The following is a 17,406-nucleotide window of genomic DNA, read 5'->3' as shown; positions in this document are numbered from 1 at the left end:
GTTTACAGTAGAAAAGGTATCACGGGCCCAGTTTACATTTGTCTTTATTTAAAATTTGAAAACATTATAATGCAGGTGATTTGAAGATATAACCATTACCTAATTAGATCTATTATTAGGTTTATTTAAAAAACTATTTTAATTTATTTTAATAGAGTCATTGATTTTATTGGTACCTACCTATTAAAATTGTTTATACCTACTGATCAAATAATTTCACCAGAAAATCAGTAAAGATTTTATGGGTTTATTATAAAAAAACTTACTTACTGTGTATTTTAAATAAAATAAATTGTTTTTTAATTATTTTTTTTTGTACTACTATTAACAAGATGATGTAATGAGACTTTTACCACGAAACCATTTTATGCGTGAACGAAACCCAAAGGCTATAACAATAAAATTAGCATATTATTAAAATCTACGTCGTATAAAATATATCAGGAATGTATCAATAAAATATTAAGATTGCACATTATAAAGAAGATAAAAGAAATCTAGTTTTTAAAATTCAATATTTCTTTTGCACTAAGTTTATATGAAACATTAAAACGATAAAAAATACGATATAATTAAATTGTATATGCAGTTGTTATATTATATTTAGCTAGTAATTATTTGAATGCTTTCAGGATTATTTCCCCTCCATGCCATTGTTACGTTTAAAATAACGGGCGTGTAATAGCAACCTATTAAAAGGGCACAACTGTAACGAAATTATACTGAAAAACATGTTAACGAACTTTGCATAGTATGGTTGCATATAAAAGTCCTTGGAAATTTCTAATAAATGTAACTTTTGTTTACCAATATAAAGTTTAGAACTTACTAAATGCAATAACATAAGCTTTTGTTAATAGTTTTTTTCATAGTTATACATTTTATTATTCCACATTTGAAATTCATATAATTTAAAATGTACACTACAAATTAAAATTATATTTTTAAGAAAATGACATACATGCTTACATGTAGCATAAGCAGGGGCGTGTACAAACTACAAGGGCTGATGTGGTTCCCCCGTGGCTTTTTTTCTTTTTTTTTTTAATAAGTCTTGTAAGGGATGTCAAAGAAATACTGGAAACTATCAATCAAATTCAAACCGTAGCGTTCTAAATAATGGCATAAAAAAAATTAGACCTCCGGGTCACTGGGGAATCTTGTATACGCCCATTCCCCTCCCCCGATTAAAAAAAGAAAAACTCCTATAAGAAAGTCGAATAAATTCTGGAAGCTACCAAACAAGTTCAAGCAAATATCGAACAAAATGTAAAAGTGGAGTGATCAGTAAAATACACGCGAAATAATTTTATGTAAAACAAAGTTTAAAAATATAATATTGTTGTTCATAATTCATACTCACAAAAACAATTTAGTTATTTCACTATGGGTACCTAATACATATTTGAATATTTCACATAGGTATTATATAATACATAACAGAGATGTATTATGAATTTAATATTATACTACTATACCTAGGCCTATGCCTATTACCTACTATATATTTATGTATACACGAGATAATATAGACAATATTATATTACTAACTAATCTTATCTCGTCATCACTTGTTAAGTCGATGATAGTAAACCGAGATAGTTTCAGTCGTAAATTATACCATAAATAATAGACTTCTACCGTGAACTGACAATATCATGATAGTTAATTTTACAATGTCCCTTAGCTTAGGGCAATTTTTATATATTGTATAGTTTGCGGCAACCTCTCGCCATTTTCATCACATATTAATGTACATAATATTTGGATTTTTTTATTACAATAAAGTCCGATCTCTAGTTATTACCCTAAAATTAATAATATCTGCACATTTTTAAATCAATCATACAATTTTAAGCCATGCTCCCGGGCACTTTAAGTTAAGTAGTTTTTAATTTAAAAAAAAAATTGAACGTACTGCTATAAATTTTTTTTCCAATAAAAACATTAAGCAACAAATATTGGTTAGTACATTTTATAAGGATTTAAAAAATGGATTTTTTGATATTATTACATAATTACGTATTACATAACAGTTCTATGTAACAAATAAGTTAAATCTCAAAAAATCCGGTTATATGGTATTTTTTTCGTTTTATTACTCACATGATTATCGAATGATTCAAAATATAATAAAATTACGTTTAACGTAGAAACAAAATTATTTTAAATTTCATTTTATATAACAACGATTAAAAATAATACCTAAAAAATAAATTATGCATAATTTTAGATCAGTCCATCATTATTAACCCTCGCCACTGGGTCTGAAAAAAAACTCTCTGAATATATCTATCACACCATAAAACGTGCAAATAAAAGTAAATAATGGATTTGGTGGCTTGAATCTCACCTAAAATTATTTTTCCATACACTAATGACTTTTTTTTCCAAGGCATTATTAACATTTAAAACACTGAAATGACTATTTTTTGTTTATGTAAATCAGGATTTTTCCATTGATTTCTCTCTCCCTTATACAAAACTACAAGACTTATACGTCATACTTTACAAGTTGTCGAGTTTATTCTTTTTAGCAAATTTCTTCAGTCATTGATGCCAACATCCAAAATAGGCTAACATAGGAATTATGAATGCATATCGTTGTACATGTTACAAGTTAAGCATGTATCAAGTCACAACAACGTAACATGCAAAAGTGTTTCTAACATGAGACTAGGCATACAAATTGAAAAGTAAATACAGATGATATTTTTTAAGAAATATGTTTTTTTTTTAATCCTTAGAGCTCTTCCAGAAATAAAACTGTAAAGTAAACATCAAAAAGACATTTTTATTTTGTACTGTAGCCTAAAAATGAATTTTAATATCTTAGCATACACTTCTATGCACTGTTAATATAGGTACTATACTACTATAGTCTATAAGTCACAAGCATAAACTATAATTATGAAAATAAAAATCCCAAAAATATTACTAAATATTTATATATTTTTATATATATTACTAAAGAGAAGGCGTGATGCTTTTTTTTCAATAATGGCGCTTTCTTTTAATAAATTATATGATTGTCATCTGAGATTAGTTTTATTCGAATCCTTAGTCTTAGATTTAGAATGACTCACATAATATTTAATGACATAGGTATCGTCACTACTTCAACGCATATTGCAATCTTAAATTATTAATTATTATTTATAAGAATTACTTAAAATTGTTCAATAGTTCTTTATAAAGATTGTAAATACCAACACTATAGATTCATTATAATCTAATATTATTCATACACGTATACTACTATTGTGCCGACTGCTCTAAAGTAAGATAAGTATGACGAGAGATGAGCCATGAACATACTATTAATATAATAATAAATGGCTTGTGAATCTCGTTCGGATTTTTAAATTAAAATTTAGATTCTGAGTGAAGCAATGAATATATTAATTTTACAATTATGTGTTTTTATCGGCCTGTCATCGTCTTTCGGAGCAGTAAAATGCTTCAATTTCCTACTTTAGCATCTTTTCTGGTAGATAAGTGCATTTAGTTGGTACTTTGGGGATCAAAACTCAAAAGTAAAAAATTTCAAGAAGTTTACGGTAAAATAGTTTTTATTCCGTTTTTTTTTTCTGTAATTATCGATAAAAATTTTCACCTGATCAAAATATTAAAAACTTAATGCAAGCGGTTTCTCATAAATTTATATAATAGCAATTCAAAAACATTAAAGATACATAGGCATAATTTTTTTATAAGCATTTGTGGCTTAAATTTTGAATAAATTCGTCAAGATCACGAATATTTGCAAATTATTTTGTAGTTAAAAATGTATAAATCGTTCAATTTGTATTGCTTTATTGATTGAAAATTTAAAAACAAAATTTATCATAAATAGTTAATATTGTTACCAAAAAATCCAAAAAATATATGATCACAGTTTTCTTTAAATACATATTTTAAGTTCAAATTTGGACGAAATTAGATGTATAAACGACGAATAGCAATTTAAGTTATTTTGTTGTAATTTAAACGTATACATTTTTACGTATATTATACATCTTAATATATGCAACGAAATTTCAAAATATTCAGATTAATTTTAAGCTATTATCTATAATTTTACTATGGAGCTTTTCACATCGTTCGACGGTAATATGTAGTATAGACTCAAAAGTTAATAACAATAATATAATAGTATGATAGATAGGTACATTATACACTATTAAATTAATGAAATCTGAATAATAAATGCATAAAATTAAATCAACCCACCGTAATACGATAATAGTAGAATAAGTTAATTTAATAGCGATATCAAAAACACATCATGAAATATAGGTAATTTGAATAAAAATCTGCACTTGATATAGACTATAGGCTGATGGTTGTCTTCACTCTTCGCTCAGCATCGTTTTTCGTATACAATGATTTTATCTCAATATATAATCATAATTATAACCCGACTACAAATAGTTGGGAGAGAAGGCGAAGGAAAAAAAGATATAATTATTATTTTATATTATCATTTACATTGAATTCAAAATTAATACATCCATTACAGTGGCTCCACTGAACACCTACAACTGTACAGCACAGTAATAGTACCCACTTGCCCACATTTTTACTCGCATTTTTATAACATAATGTTAGATAGGTAGTTTTTATAATATAATATAATATATATTCTAGTGAGATTGTTTCAGTCGTGTTCGTGTAGGTACGTATAGTATCATTCAACCAAGAAACTATACACTTGACAATGTTAAATTAGTATCCAGCCACGTGTTCAAAATTTAAAACTGTCGGCGTATAAAAAAAAAAAAAATCAATTCAGGTCAACATAATCTATCGTGGAGGGTTCCGGAGATAGTTTTATTTTTAAATTGAATATTTCACGACTACGGCTGGGGACCTGTTTTTCCTTTCCATTATAATTTTCACTAACTTGTGACAACTGGACGTTCTTCAACACCCTTGGACCCTGTAAATCGAATTTCTTCGCCGTTTTGAATCCTGACAGTTTGCCGTTCCCGGAATACTGATCGTCCACGGACGTTGGCCGCCAACCGTTTGGCGTATACCACTGCCATTGCACATACTCCCACAAAGCAGCATCCAAGCAGCAGCATACCTATGTGTGCGGCTTCCGAGAACCGTGTAGCAGTGCTGGTCGAGTCTCCTAGGGTGGAGTAGAAAAAAAAAACAATACAAGTGTGACTAATATTATAATATTGATCGAATCCGCTAAATTGTGAAGTAATAATAATAATGACATAATACATGCCTATCGATAGTTCACTGGTTTTTTTTCATGTTTTTCATATACGACCTAGATATGAGACGTCTCATACTCTGCACCTGTCTATTATATTATTATCCCCAAACTTGGTGCTAACTCGATAGTGTTTTTAGTGGATGTCAATAATTTATTTCAATTTGAATACTTTTTAAAATGTTGATTATAATTATTAAGAAAATAACGTCATAAATTAGTTCATTACTAGCTGATCCCGCGCACTTCGTTGCCCGTAAAAAATGACAACACTTAAAAAAATTATGATTGTTCAACTCTTTTTGGGTGTAACTCTGCAGTAAGTGCAACTCAGCCATCTTGGATAAGGCAACTTGCGAAAATTCTATTTTATGCAAGTTTGTACCTGAATTATTTCCCGATTAACCAATGTCAACTAATAAAATAATAAATACTAATTTCTTCTAATTATATAACCAATAGCAACCATTTATAAACAAAAATTTCCATCGTAAATATCAAAATCTCCGTTTGAGCACCACCCCGGGTTGGATATACTGGGTAAAATTGTGAATCTAAATCATCTCGGGAACCATTCAAAAAATGTCATCAAAATCGGTCCAGCCGTTTAGGAATGCATAGAGGACAGACGAACGGACGGATGGACAGACAAACATTGATTTTTGTATAATATATAGATGATATTATGTTTTTGAATGTGTTGTATTTAGTTTTGGTAAAATAACTAAACTATAATTCAATCGTATTATAAAATATGTAGACTAAATGGATATTTAATTGAGAATTAGTAGCTATACATTTTGCAATTGATAGATATGTCAAATTGTTGTTGATAAAGCTGCAACCGCAATCAATTGAGCGTGATTAAATCTATTACTGAAGAAAATAAATACTACAGTGGAAAAAGAGAAGATAAACAAACTACCGTACTGGTAAAATGTCACGGAAATGTAAAAATTGAAAGCAACGATAATTTACGTGACTAGAATTATATGTCGGTATGAAACAATTTGCTATAGGCGTTCGATAGTAGATAATAAACGTATTAACTGACGACGAAGACATTTGTTCTGTTCAACGTTGTGTGCTGTTGTACGCCTGTATACTTGGACATTGTCTATTGCCGAAGGGACAGGCGGTTTTTTTATGGAATGTTATTTTTGAAGAAATGAGATAGGTAACATCTTATTATTTATTTAATTTAATTTAAATATTATACTTATACTTTTAGTTATATCTACATCTACGTTATCTATTTTGTATATTTAGTACCTATAAGTATCTATTTGACTATACAGAGTGTCCCGTGAGGATATACCTATTAGCTGTAGAGGGGGACTTGCCGCCCGGACAAAAATCGTTTTTTTTTGCCGTTTTACCTATAAACTAAAAAAAGCAGGTAAGTGGATTTCGCTCCGCTGTACAGTAGATTACAAGTGGGTCATTGTATAATGGATTGTATTAGACTTGAATTCAATGATATAATATCATTGTATAAGAAAAACGATTCTGAGCGGAGACGGTTTGTCAGTCTGGATATTTTATATTTTGTTATTATTTATTTTATCATGTAAGTTGAATTAATATTAAAATATTATAATTTTTGTTCGTTTCTATGGTGATAAACAAAGCGTTAGAAATTAAAATCCCATTTTTAGCGTTTTTTGTAATTTTTCGGGGGTTTTTCCCCAAGCATTAAATAACTATTGAGAAAATCGAAAAATGACCTGTCTAAAGTACCATCTTGATCCAATTTTCTAAAAGATAAGGTACTATATGTTGAAATTGAAGCACTTTTTCTGGAAGAAATTTTGTATACAAGATATAAAAAAAAAATAAACACCATTATAAAAACAATAGCTTCCTCGCTGCGCTCAGAATCTAAAAATTATTAAAAACCATGAGATCAATGAAAATAAAATGTTGAAAAGTCAAAATGTTCACAAAAATAAGGAGATATCGCAATGGGGTAAATCCTCGCGGCACAGTCTGTATACTGTATAGTGTAGGTGGGTATGCTAGACATTTTAAAAAAAAATCTCAAAATAGGTGTTTTTGATTTTAATACGTAATAATAATAATCATAAATTATAATTCAAACAATACATCGAATTACATTTATGCTGTCCATCCGTGATATCTGTGGTTATACATCGAACTCCTACAAATTAATATTGTTCATCAATGTAATTTATGCGTTTTTCACCATTACATTTATAATCGTACAGAACCATCCCAGTGTACTATCACAGTCTTTAATAACACTATTATTGCTTCCATTAATAAAATATAGGGATATGACGTTTATGATTCAGTTTGGTGTTACTTCAGTTGTCTCAAGAGTGAAATATAATATCATTAAGACGTATACATTTTTTTTTTTTTTGAAATTGAAGATTTGTAAGTTTACATTTTTAAATACTGATCAATTTGAAAATATAAATCCACTGACCAGCTACTCGTGGGTCCTTGGGATTAGGAGCTGTTTCGACGTAAACGCGTACTTGGCCGATACTTGAGCCTTTTGCGTTGCTTGCGTACACTGTGGCCACGTATCGGGTGGACGGTCGCAACCCGGTAATTTTGACAGCCGTATGACCGGTTTGGCCAACGTAACTGGCTTCGGCCACATCCGGTCGGTCGATTGTGGCCACTGTGCACGCAAAATTCTGCGGAAGTCCACCACCATATCCGGGCTCGCACCGAATTGTAAACCGAGTACTCGTCACGTTTACTGGCAAACAGTTTCTAGGTGGATCTGGTCTACCTGTGAACATGGCATATAATCGCATTATTAAGCACTTATGATTCACCTAAATTGTATATTCAAGCAGATCATTTATTGGTTACAAATAACAGGATAATTTTAGATTATGCCTTTAAGACGTAGAGTGTATAATATATATTTAATATATTTATTATTAAAAAAATCTCAACAACAATATTTAAGTGGAAATTTTTCTCTCAGCATTCAATCTGTATCATCACATATTGTATTCATGGAAAACGTATGTGATATTATATTTGTGTATAATATGGAATTTTTTAATTTGTGAATTTTTTACAGAATATTATTAAACTATAAAACTATTAGCAGTTGTCATTTTAAATGTGAGAAAATAATAAATTACCAAAACAAGTTTATCAATGTATAAATTAAAAATTCAACTGCCTGTCTGCCTTTTATACCTTCCATAACTGTTATATTATTATATGGATTAATTAATATTACTTAGAACATCCGTATTTAATAATCTATTCACAAATACTAAACTAATTATTTACTGTATGAATATTCATATCTAGAAACTCTAATAATATTATAAGTGTATCAATTCTACGATCCCCAGTCATAAGAACAAGTAAGTACATGAAGTTATAACTAATACAAACTGGTTGATTGAATCATCAGTTTAATAAAGATCTATTAAAATACAAATCCCACCATGCACGCAATATTATTATATCAACAATTTAATAATTTTAGGTCATAACTCACAATCTACAACTACATTTTAGAATCAATATGTTATACATTTCAAGAAAATAAATTGTTTTTAATATATTATTATGTAGGCAAAAGTAATTGTTTAAATCTATCGTTTTCGAGGAAAATGTTGGAATAGGTAAGGTAGGTATTTGTTTTATACCTAAAGTGTCATTTAGAAAACATTCCAATTTGTTCGGCATGCTACACGCGAAAATTCAATTACGTGAACACTGCAATAGGTGTTAAAAGAATGAAAAACAAATAGGTACATTCCAAATATTTAACATTCCTATAAACCTTCTGATTTTTGTTATCTTTAGAAATAAATTCTTTTGAAAGTTTTATAAAGTTCAATTTAAAAAAATAAAATAATATTGAGAATATAGTATTTTTACAGAATAAGTAGGTAGATAAAATACAAGGAAATATCCTAGTGAATAAATAAAAAAAATATATTACATTATCGATTGAAATAATAAATTGAAGTAGTTTGTATGAAAATTTGAAACATTAGATATCATATTTTTTAAGATTATATAATAAAATATGTACTTTATGATCAAATTACATTAATAATAAATTGAATGCTGAGTATTATTTACACATTATTATTGACAGTTTTCTATTCAGTCATATTTTTAGCAATAAATAAAACTGAAACGACGAGTGTTTGCAAGAAATCAATTTTAGGTTTAGAAAATGTTATGAAGAAAAAACGTATAATATTAAATATGCACCTTAGCATATTAAAATAATAATTTATGAATAATGGATTAAGTTAAAAACAAAAAAATTAAAAAAATTATCTACTTAATATAGTTGTCACTTGTTATCTAGTTACGTAGACAAATGTACTAGGCACTTAAAAATAAATAAAAATAAATAAAATTAAAATGAGCTTCACCATATGCAATCGCCGTAGCTGTAGTACCCTTGTGACCCTGTCCTCTACTCGTAAGTTATAACTTTGAATATGAGCTAATATTTATATAAAGAGTAAATAAGAGAATGGCAGTGAGTTGGATAAAAGTATTGACCCTACAGGGAAATCTGCGGAACTCAAATAGTTGTGCACATATTATATAATTCTTAGTCCAAAAATTAATTTTTTTTTTACTTCAAGTAGCTTAAGTGATACAATAGTGATTTAAGTATTGAGTTTTCGTTTTCTCGTCAAGGGCGACATTCAATCATATTAATTTTATGAAAATATTGCGGTTTCGATAAGATTTTTTCAATTTGTCTGATATTATTAAATTAAAAAGTGATCAATCATATTATGCCAATGATTATTATTTTATTATTTGAGGTTTTAAACAAAAAATTCATACCCAACAGAAGTTTTATTTTCCATAATAAATAACCTTTTACGATTCGTAAAATCTTGGTCTGTAACAATATTGTGCAGTAGGTACTTTTGTATAGTGTATACTATACTATTATACCTACGCGTATAGTTTTTACAAAAAAAAAAATTCAAAATTTGTTATATTTGTAAGTTAATGATTATAATTATTACATCATTAACTACACTATTATGTTACAGAGGTACACTGAATAATTGTATAAATATTATTTCCCCAATTACTCAGTACCCTATACATGTTTTTTTAATTCTGTTTGCCGGACACGAAACTAGACTATTTGATCATTAATCTCCCGCAGACAGAATTCTAAAATATGTATAGGGTGCTGAGCAATGTAGGTAACTGAGGGAGAATGTTAACTAGGCAAGTAGGTACTTCGTTGAACGACGTTTGAATAAAATGTGTATGTGTTAATACCTACGCTTAATATAAGTACTGTTGTAAGACCAATGAACTGCCACGTGAATACCGTTGACTATCGTGACTCGATACCATTAGGCGGGTACAACTGTCATTTAGGTTTAAGTTGATTTAAAATCGTCTGTATGATAAAATGCGTACATTTATATACCGTCGGTCGTCTCAGAATTTACTGTAGTCATTAAACGTTCAAGAGCAAATAGTGTTCATCAACTTACCTGCTGGTACAATGTGATAAACACACGGTTGCGATTGGGTTGCCAAAGAGTTGGTTGCCCAGCACAGGAGTGTACCAAAGTCTAATACTTTGAACTTAATGGTGGCCATGCTTTTGTCAGAATTAGCTACGTTGATCAAACCGGATACGGAGTTGTTGAAAGCCCAACGGAACGAAGTAGGTATAGGATTGCTGTTGACGTCACACTTGACCCATGCAGTTTCTCCTTTGTGCGCTCCGTATACGCGTTGTTGATCGGTTTTACAAGATGGTTCGTCTATAATTTCGTCGACACGGTTTTAGAGTTTTCAAACAGATATTTTGTAAAAAAAAATAGTCATACACGTGCGTGTGAAGGATTTAAGACCAAACACAAGTGCTTACTAATAACCAATATAGTGAGTGGCGGATTTACTGAGGGGGGAGGAGGTCCTGGGGTACTGGACCCCTCCCCCCTAAAACCGATATAAATATTTATTTTATATAATATATACTAGCATATAGGGTTATTTATTTATCAGTAGTATATTCAAGTGTGTATACAGAAATAATCTTATGTTGAATGATTATTTTTAAATCTTCAACAATTATATATTTATAAAGATCAAAATAATTAAATTCAAAAACAATTTATTAGTTAAAAGAATAAATTTACCTAATATTATATTATATAATATTAGTAAAATAAATTCTTATTTTGAAATAGACGCCATTTTAAACAATTTTCTTCCTTAATGCCGAAAATTCGATTCGTTTTTATCACTTGAAAAAATATATAACTATCGGAAAACTTGTAGGTATAAGCATATAAATAAGGTTTATGTTTATATTGTATTGTACATATAGTAGGTATATATTATATATATGCGTGTAATTAATGAGCTTATTAATTTAGATTAATATTATAATTGTTGTTAAACTAAAGTTTTGAGCCTTAAATAATATTACAATGTCAACTTATATATTATTTACCCCTTACGAGATTTAATACAATTAATGATATAAAATAATATATATACTTTGCACTTTGTGTGAGTTAATAATATTTTATATTTAAATTTTGAACTGTAAAGTCAGTCTAGACCTCTAAATTTAACAGAAATCTGTCTGAAACAGAATTATTTTATGGCTTAATAAATAATAAATAAATATTATAAATTCACATATTATGGTCTATAGCGAAATTTATTAGTGGTATCCGGCAATGAATCCGTTTCTATACCGATTATCCTGTGCGACCACAGTAATTTTAGCTTGATATTAATATTTTTACGACCACCGGAACGATAAATAACAATTGACGATTCTTATTGCATAATATCAAAACCAATGACCATATTATTATTATGTAGTCTGGATATATTTTTTAAACATTTAAAATTTACTTTGAGACACGCGTGTATTTTTTTTTATTAAGTACACATATTTCGTGTTCATGACGTCATCATCGGGTTTAAGTGTTAATCGAAAAATTAATGTGAGCCCTCATTGATATTATGCATAATAGAATTATTTTATTATCCATAAAGAATCAGCGAAAACAAAATACATAAACATAGGTATGTATCTCATAACTAAATTAAGTTATACAAATACATTAAATAAATAAAACCATCGATTATGAATACTAATACTGTTGGTATTCATAATCAATGATAAAACACTAACAAATTATGCGTGTTGTGTCACCATACCTATACTCATCATAATAACCCGTCATACATTTTAATTAGGTGGAAATTATTTGCGATATTATGCGAACTCACATTTAACGTCAAGGTTATAGGCGTCGCTTATCGATTTTCCTCTGGCATTTGAGGCTATGCACCGGTAACTTCCAGAACCTTTACGTGTAATTGATTGCAAAACTAACGTTTGATTGCTCACAATTGTCCTCCGGCTTTCATCCTTTCCGACATTTGATCCCTAGAATAAATTATATTGAAAAAAATCACTCAGTTTGTTCAGATATTTACAATGTAGAACAATCTAATAGTAAATATTTTATTTTTTGCAAAGTGCTTATCATTTTGATAACACCATCGAAACAATTTAAAATGTTCATAAATGTTTATACTAACATTGTGATCCCAATCAAGTCTGGTAATGGACGGAGAAGCGTTGATGGTGCATTCGAAGTACACATCTGATCCTTCTTTGATGTTGGAAACATTTAGGTTTCTGCCCAAACATATTTTTAGCCTCGGAGGATCTAAGTAAAAATAATTCGTGATGAAATATTACGCAAGACTTATATAATTATAAATACCGTACAGTGAACGTTAAGTATTATTTGTTGTTCTTTTGAGTCAGCTGGAAAATATAAGTTGCTTGCAACACAGCTTATAACACTTTGATTATCGTCATCAGAGGGTACTAATTTTAAAGTGCTCCATGTCATATTATTATTTCCAACCACCTGAAAATATAATATATTATGATCCGAAGTTAAGTAAGTTATATTTTAATTTCTTATTTGTATATAATAATATGTGTATATGGACAATATTTGTTAAATTTAAATTTAAATAGAAATTATTTTTTATGAAAATATTTTGTTTTTAATGGTTTTTATGTGGTTCGTTTTACAAGTATTTATAAAATACAAATTAATATTAATTTTTATAAATTTTTTTATCTTCAATTACAAATTATAATTATTTTTAAGTATCCTACATAGTATATAGGTACAACATGTATGTTGTAAATACTAGTATATTATAGAAATATTGAATTTTTTTCCTTAAGAAATAATGAACCCGGGTTACCACATTTTGATGAACTTGTGCAATTTAATTTTGATAAAAATTATTCATGAAAAGAGTAAGAAGTAGGTACTTGTTTATTTTTTTACTTTAAATACTTAAAGAAAATTAATTATGGTTTTATAAACGACTGGTATAACCCAATTGACACCAACAGACTATTCTATAGAATGGGTTAAAATAATTTATGATTAATTTTGGTCGTACATTTTGTTAAATGATCCCAGTATGCAAAAGAACAACAAAAGAAACTGGGTCAAGTCCTTTTGATTGTGGTTGACCTTTCAAGAACCGAAAATACTTTGATCATTTCAAAACGTTCGTGGTAATAATATACTCGATTGAATCAAACATCATGGAAGTATGGGACTATTCGATCGCATACATTGTTATTTGCATTTCATTTTATTAAACAGTACCTACGTATTATTCAATCAAGAATGCTGTATAAGGCAATGTGGGAATCTACGTACCTTTATCCTTTTTGTTTCGTACTCGATGACCCGTCCATTGTGGTACCATGTTATGTTAGCTGCTGGCCTTGAACCATATGAAATGCAATCGAGATTACTTGGCTCTCCTGAGAGAAAAGGGTGTTCGGCTCCTGTGATGGAAACGCTTAATGGTTTCACTGTGAAATGTTTTGAAACAAAATTTAATAATATATTTTTGTAAAAATAATTGTTACCTAACTTTTAAAAACAAATATTTTGTTTAATTTCTTTGGATTAAGTTTGAAGTTTTTGATTTAAAAAAATTCTAATTAAAAACACGATTTCTCATATTATAATATAAGAACAATTCTAAATATTTTGTAAATCTGACCATTGACATTGTAAATTGTAATATAATTTAATCATCTGATAAAATTTTTCTCGTAAAAGAATAGTATGTAGGTACCTACTCGAAATGTGACAGTAAATTGATCCTGTTATCATATAATTGGTACTTATAATAAAGGATATTTTTGAATTTCAAGATAAAAACAAACAATCGACAAATTAGCAAAAAAATTAAGACATTTATTTATATTATCACAACTTTTTTACGAACTATAGGTTAGTATGCGTTTTAAACCACATTTTCATAAATCTTCGATTCATTCAACATTACTTATTATTTTGCCTAAGGATAGATCTAAAAGTTTATAATCATCAGTAATGTTAAATATAATTTAAAATTAAAATTATTAAACTATTGCTAACTATTACTCGGAATGATTCACTAAGTAAAGACCATTGATCTCTCTCGTTTTTCTTTTCATAATACATATATCAAAATTGCAATTTTTTGTAATTTTTAGTTATAATAGAGAAAAATATTTTAAAATACTAGATTTTTTACAACATTTAAAGAGTCATCTGTAGCGACTCTTGTTTATTGTTTCAATTATTTAGAACCAACATTTTTTATTTTAAATTACAAATCCGATGTTATTTTTGAAAATGTTGATGTATCCAATTCTGCAAAAGCCGAATTAGTAGGTAGTTTCTGAACTATTAAATTATGTAGGTACCCATATTAAGGATAATAATCCTTAACAATGGTCTTGCAAACAAAATAAAATATATGTAATATTTAAATTAGTACTTATTAAACTCAGAAAATTTTTATAAAATATGAATTGTTGATGGATTAATATTAATTACTATAATTTTCAAATCCCCAGACTTATTATCATGGACTTTTTATCCTTAATACACAAAGTTAAGCAACTTAAAAACTACTCATTTGAATTTCGATCTGAATTCAACAACATTTTAAGATAAATCATCTGCTCCATAATGTATAGTAAAAAAGGTTGGTTCTCATTTGAAAAAAAAGCTTATACCACTACAGGCCACTCTTTAAATTATTTAAAAATCCAAGCATTTTAAAATATGGTTCTTATAAGTATATTTAAAATTCCTAAAATCAGAACTTAAACACATTTATTATTAAATGAAAATTGGAGGAGAGCTGGCTAGGTAAATCACCCTTTATACCTCTACATATCCCTATATAATTAATAATAATTTTTCATTTTTTGTTCAAAAAGTTAGTACTCCGTGTAAATTGTTATCAATATATTATTCTAAACATTTAGTCTTCGTAATTTAACCACATTGGCAGTTGATACTTTTCTAGATAATTTTTATCCACATGAGTTACACAAATAAGTTATTTGGCACAGGTATCGATTTTTTTTCAGTTCTATTTCTGAAGAAGTTTATTGTATAATATCTTTACGTGGTTTTACATTTTATGTCTCGTTTGGTAATCTGGTCCACATTATACAATAGATTATCTCTAGACACGAGTACCAACATATATACTATATAGACACACTTTATTCTCCTATCACATAATTTTATATGCAGATGTTAAATTTAGAAATGTTAGGTAGTACTGTCATTTCTTACTTACAACGTTTAACACGTTAAAATATATAGATATTTATTATTCAATTTACAAAAGAATTTAGTTTTTGAAATGTATAACTGCAATATTATACAGCCATTATACAGCTTGTAAGCTTACAATCAAAAAAATCATTTTTTTTTTTTTTGTTGGAATAACATAATATACCATGCATACCATATATACCATATATTAATCTACATAATATGTATCTATATTGAGTGAAAATAGCATATATTAAATAATTGGAAAGCAACATAATTAATATACATAATATATATAATATATAATACGTCTCATCCACATAGGGTAATCCAACTTCTTACAAAATTGATATCCATTTAATGATTTATCTTCCTATTAGGATTTACCATCCTAACGCGGAAGTAATTTTTAGGTTCCGCGTGGGTACACATTTTATACATTTCATAAAATGTAAGCCATTATTAATTTACACTTAAATTTTTATTGTATTTTGTTTTAAATGTATAGTTAACCTTTCATCAGGAAATAGCATCTGGGACTTCAAAACCCCACCTGGCCACCTGGGGCAATATACATTTTTTGTATCATTATAATATATAGGTCGGTACCAACTGATTAGCTTAAAACAAATTAACGTAGTAAATAGGTAGGTACGCAAAGTTTTTAATAGGAACACATCTATAATAATTTAATTATTTAAAATTAAACATTGACTGCACTATCCTATTAAAACTTAAATATCGTATTTAGCATAATTTATACAAATTTATAACATATCATCTGAAATTACCAACGGATGAAGTATAGTATAGGTAAGTACAGAGATCCTTATAAGAACTTTTGTACAGTTATATACTTGTTTGTATGTTATATTGCGCTGTCGCTTTACATAATTGAAAAAAAAAATTAATCGTATTAAAATGTAAAAAGAATTATATTTTATTAACCTACGATTATTATGAAAACTCCGATATAAGGTACCTACGTAAATATAGGTGATAAAAGTTAAGTGAAAAGACATTAAGTTTTTTTTCTTATACAATTACCCAACTATTACCTTTATTTATTATTGCGCTGAGAAATGTATTTCCACTTTGTATTGGGATTTTAATTAAACATTATAATTGTAGTCATTACGTAATTAACGAGAAATAATTAATTTTCGATAAATTATAAAAATGTGTTATAATTTATTTTCCATTATTGCTTGTAGAAATTCCCAAATTAATACCTATTGTACAATACTATAGTAATTATTAGTAATTAGTATATATTATATTTACCTTGTACGATTAGTTTGTTCGTAATTAACTTTAATTGTTATACTCTGATGGTCTGATTTAATAATGTATTATTGTGGTTTTATAATAATGACTACTCATCATTTATATAGTCTAGCGCTGAAACCCCCAAATTTGATGCATCATTTACGGTAATGGCTTGTATACTTTGCAGTGATTTAATACAATTTTTTTTTCTTATATTAGTATTAGTCAATTGAATATATTATACTATAATAACAATTTTCA

At 28.0% G+C, this 17,406-nt stretch overlaps 1 protein-coding gene across 1 annotated transcript in view; it reads right to left on the bottom strand.

Moving 5' to 3' along the window:
- Positions 1 to 17,406, bottom strand: part of LOC100573994 (hemicentin-1) — a 306,591-nt gene that overhangs the window by 32,645 nt on the left and 256,540 nt on the right. Inside the window, exons 7-13 of the mRNA XM_029490996.1 lie at positions 13,966 to 14,123; positions 13,002 to 13,146; positions 12,809 to 12,939; positions 12,494 to 12,653; positions 10,729 to 11,004; positions 7,686 to 8,000; positions 4,907 to 5,140 (exon numbers count right to left, since the gene is read on the bottom strand). Of these exons, the coding sequence (XP_029346856.1) occupies positions 4,907 to 5,140; positions 7,686 to 8,000; positions 10,729 to 11,004; positions 12,494 to 12,653; positions 12,809 to 12,939; positions 13,002 to 13,146; positions 13,966 to 14,123 (1,419 nt within the window). The remainder of the gene's footprint in view (positions 1 to 4,906; positions 5,141 to 7,685; positions 8,001 to 10,728; positions 11,005 to 12,493; positions 12,654 to 12,808; positions 12,940 to 13,001; positions 13,147 to 13,965; positions 14,124 to 17,406) is intronic.

Source organism: Acyrthosiphon pisum, chromosome X (genome assembly GCF_005508785.2).
Source record: "Acyrthosiphon pisum isolate AL4f chromosome X, pea_aphid_22Mar2018_4r6ur, whole genome shotgun sequence".
NCBI classification, from domain to species: domain Eukaryota; kingdom Metazoa; phylum Arthropoda; class Insecta; order Hemiptera; family Aphididae; genus Acyrthosiphon; species Acyrthosiphon pisum.
The sequence above is the reverse complement of the archived record's forward strand: the minus strand, read 5'-3'. Positions and strand labels throughout refer to the sequence as shown.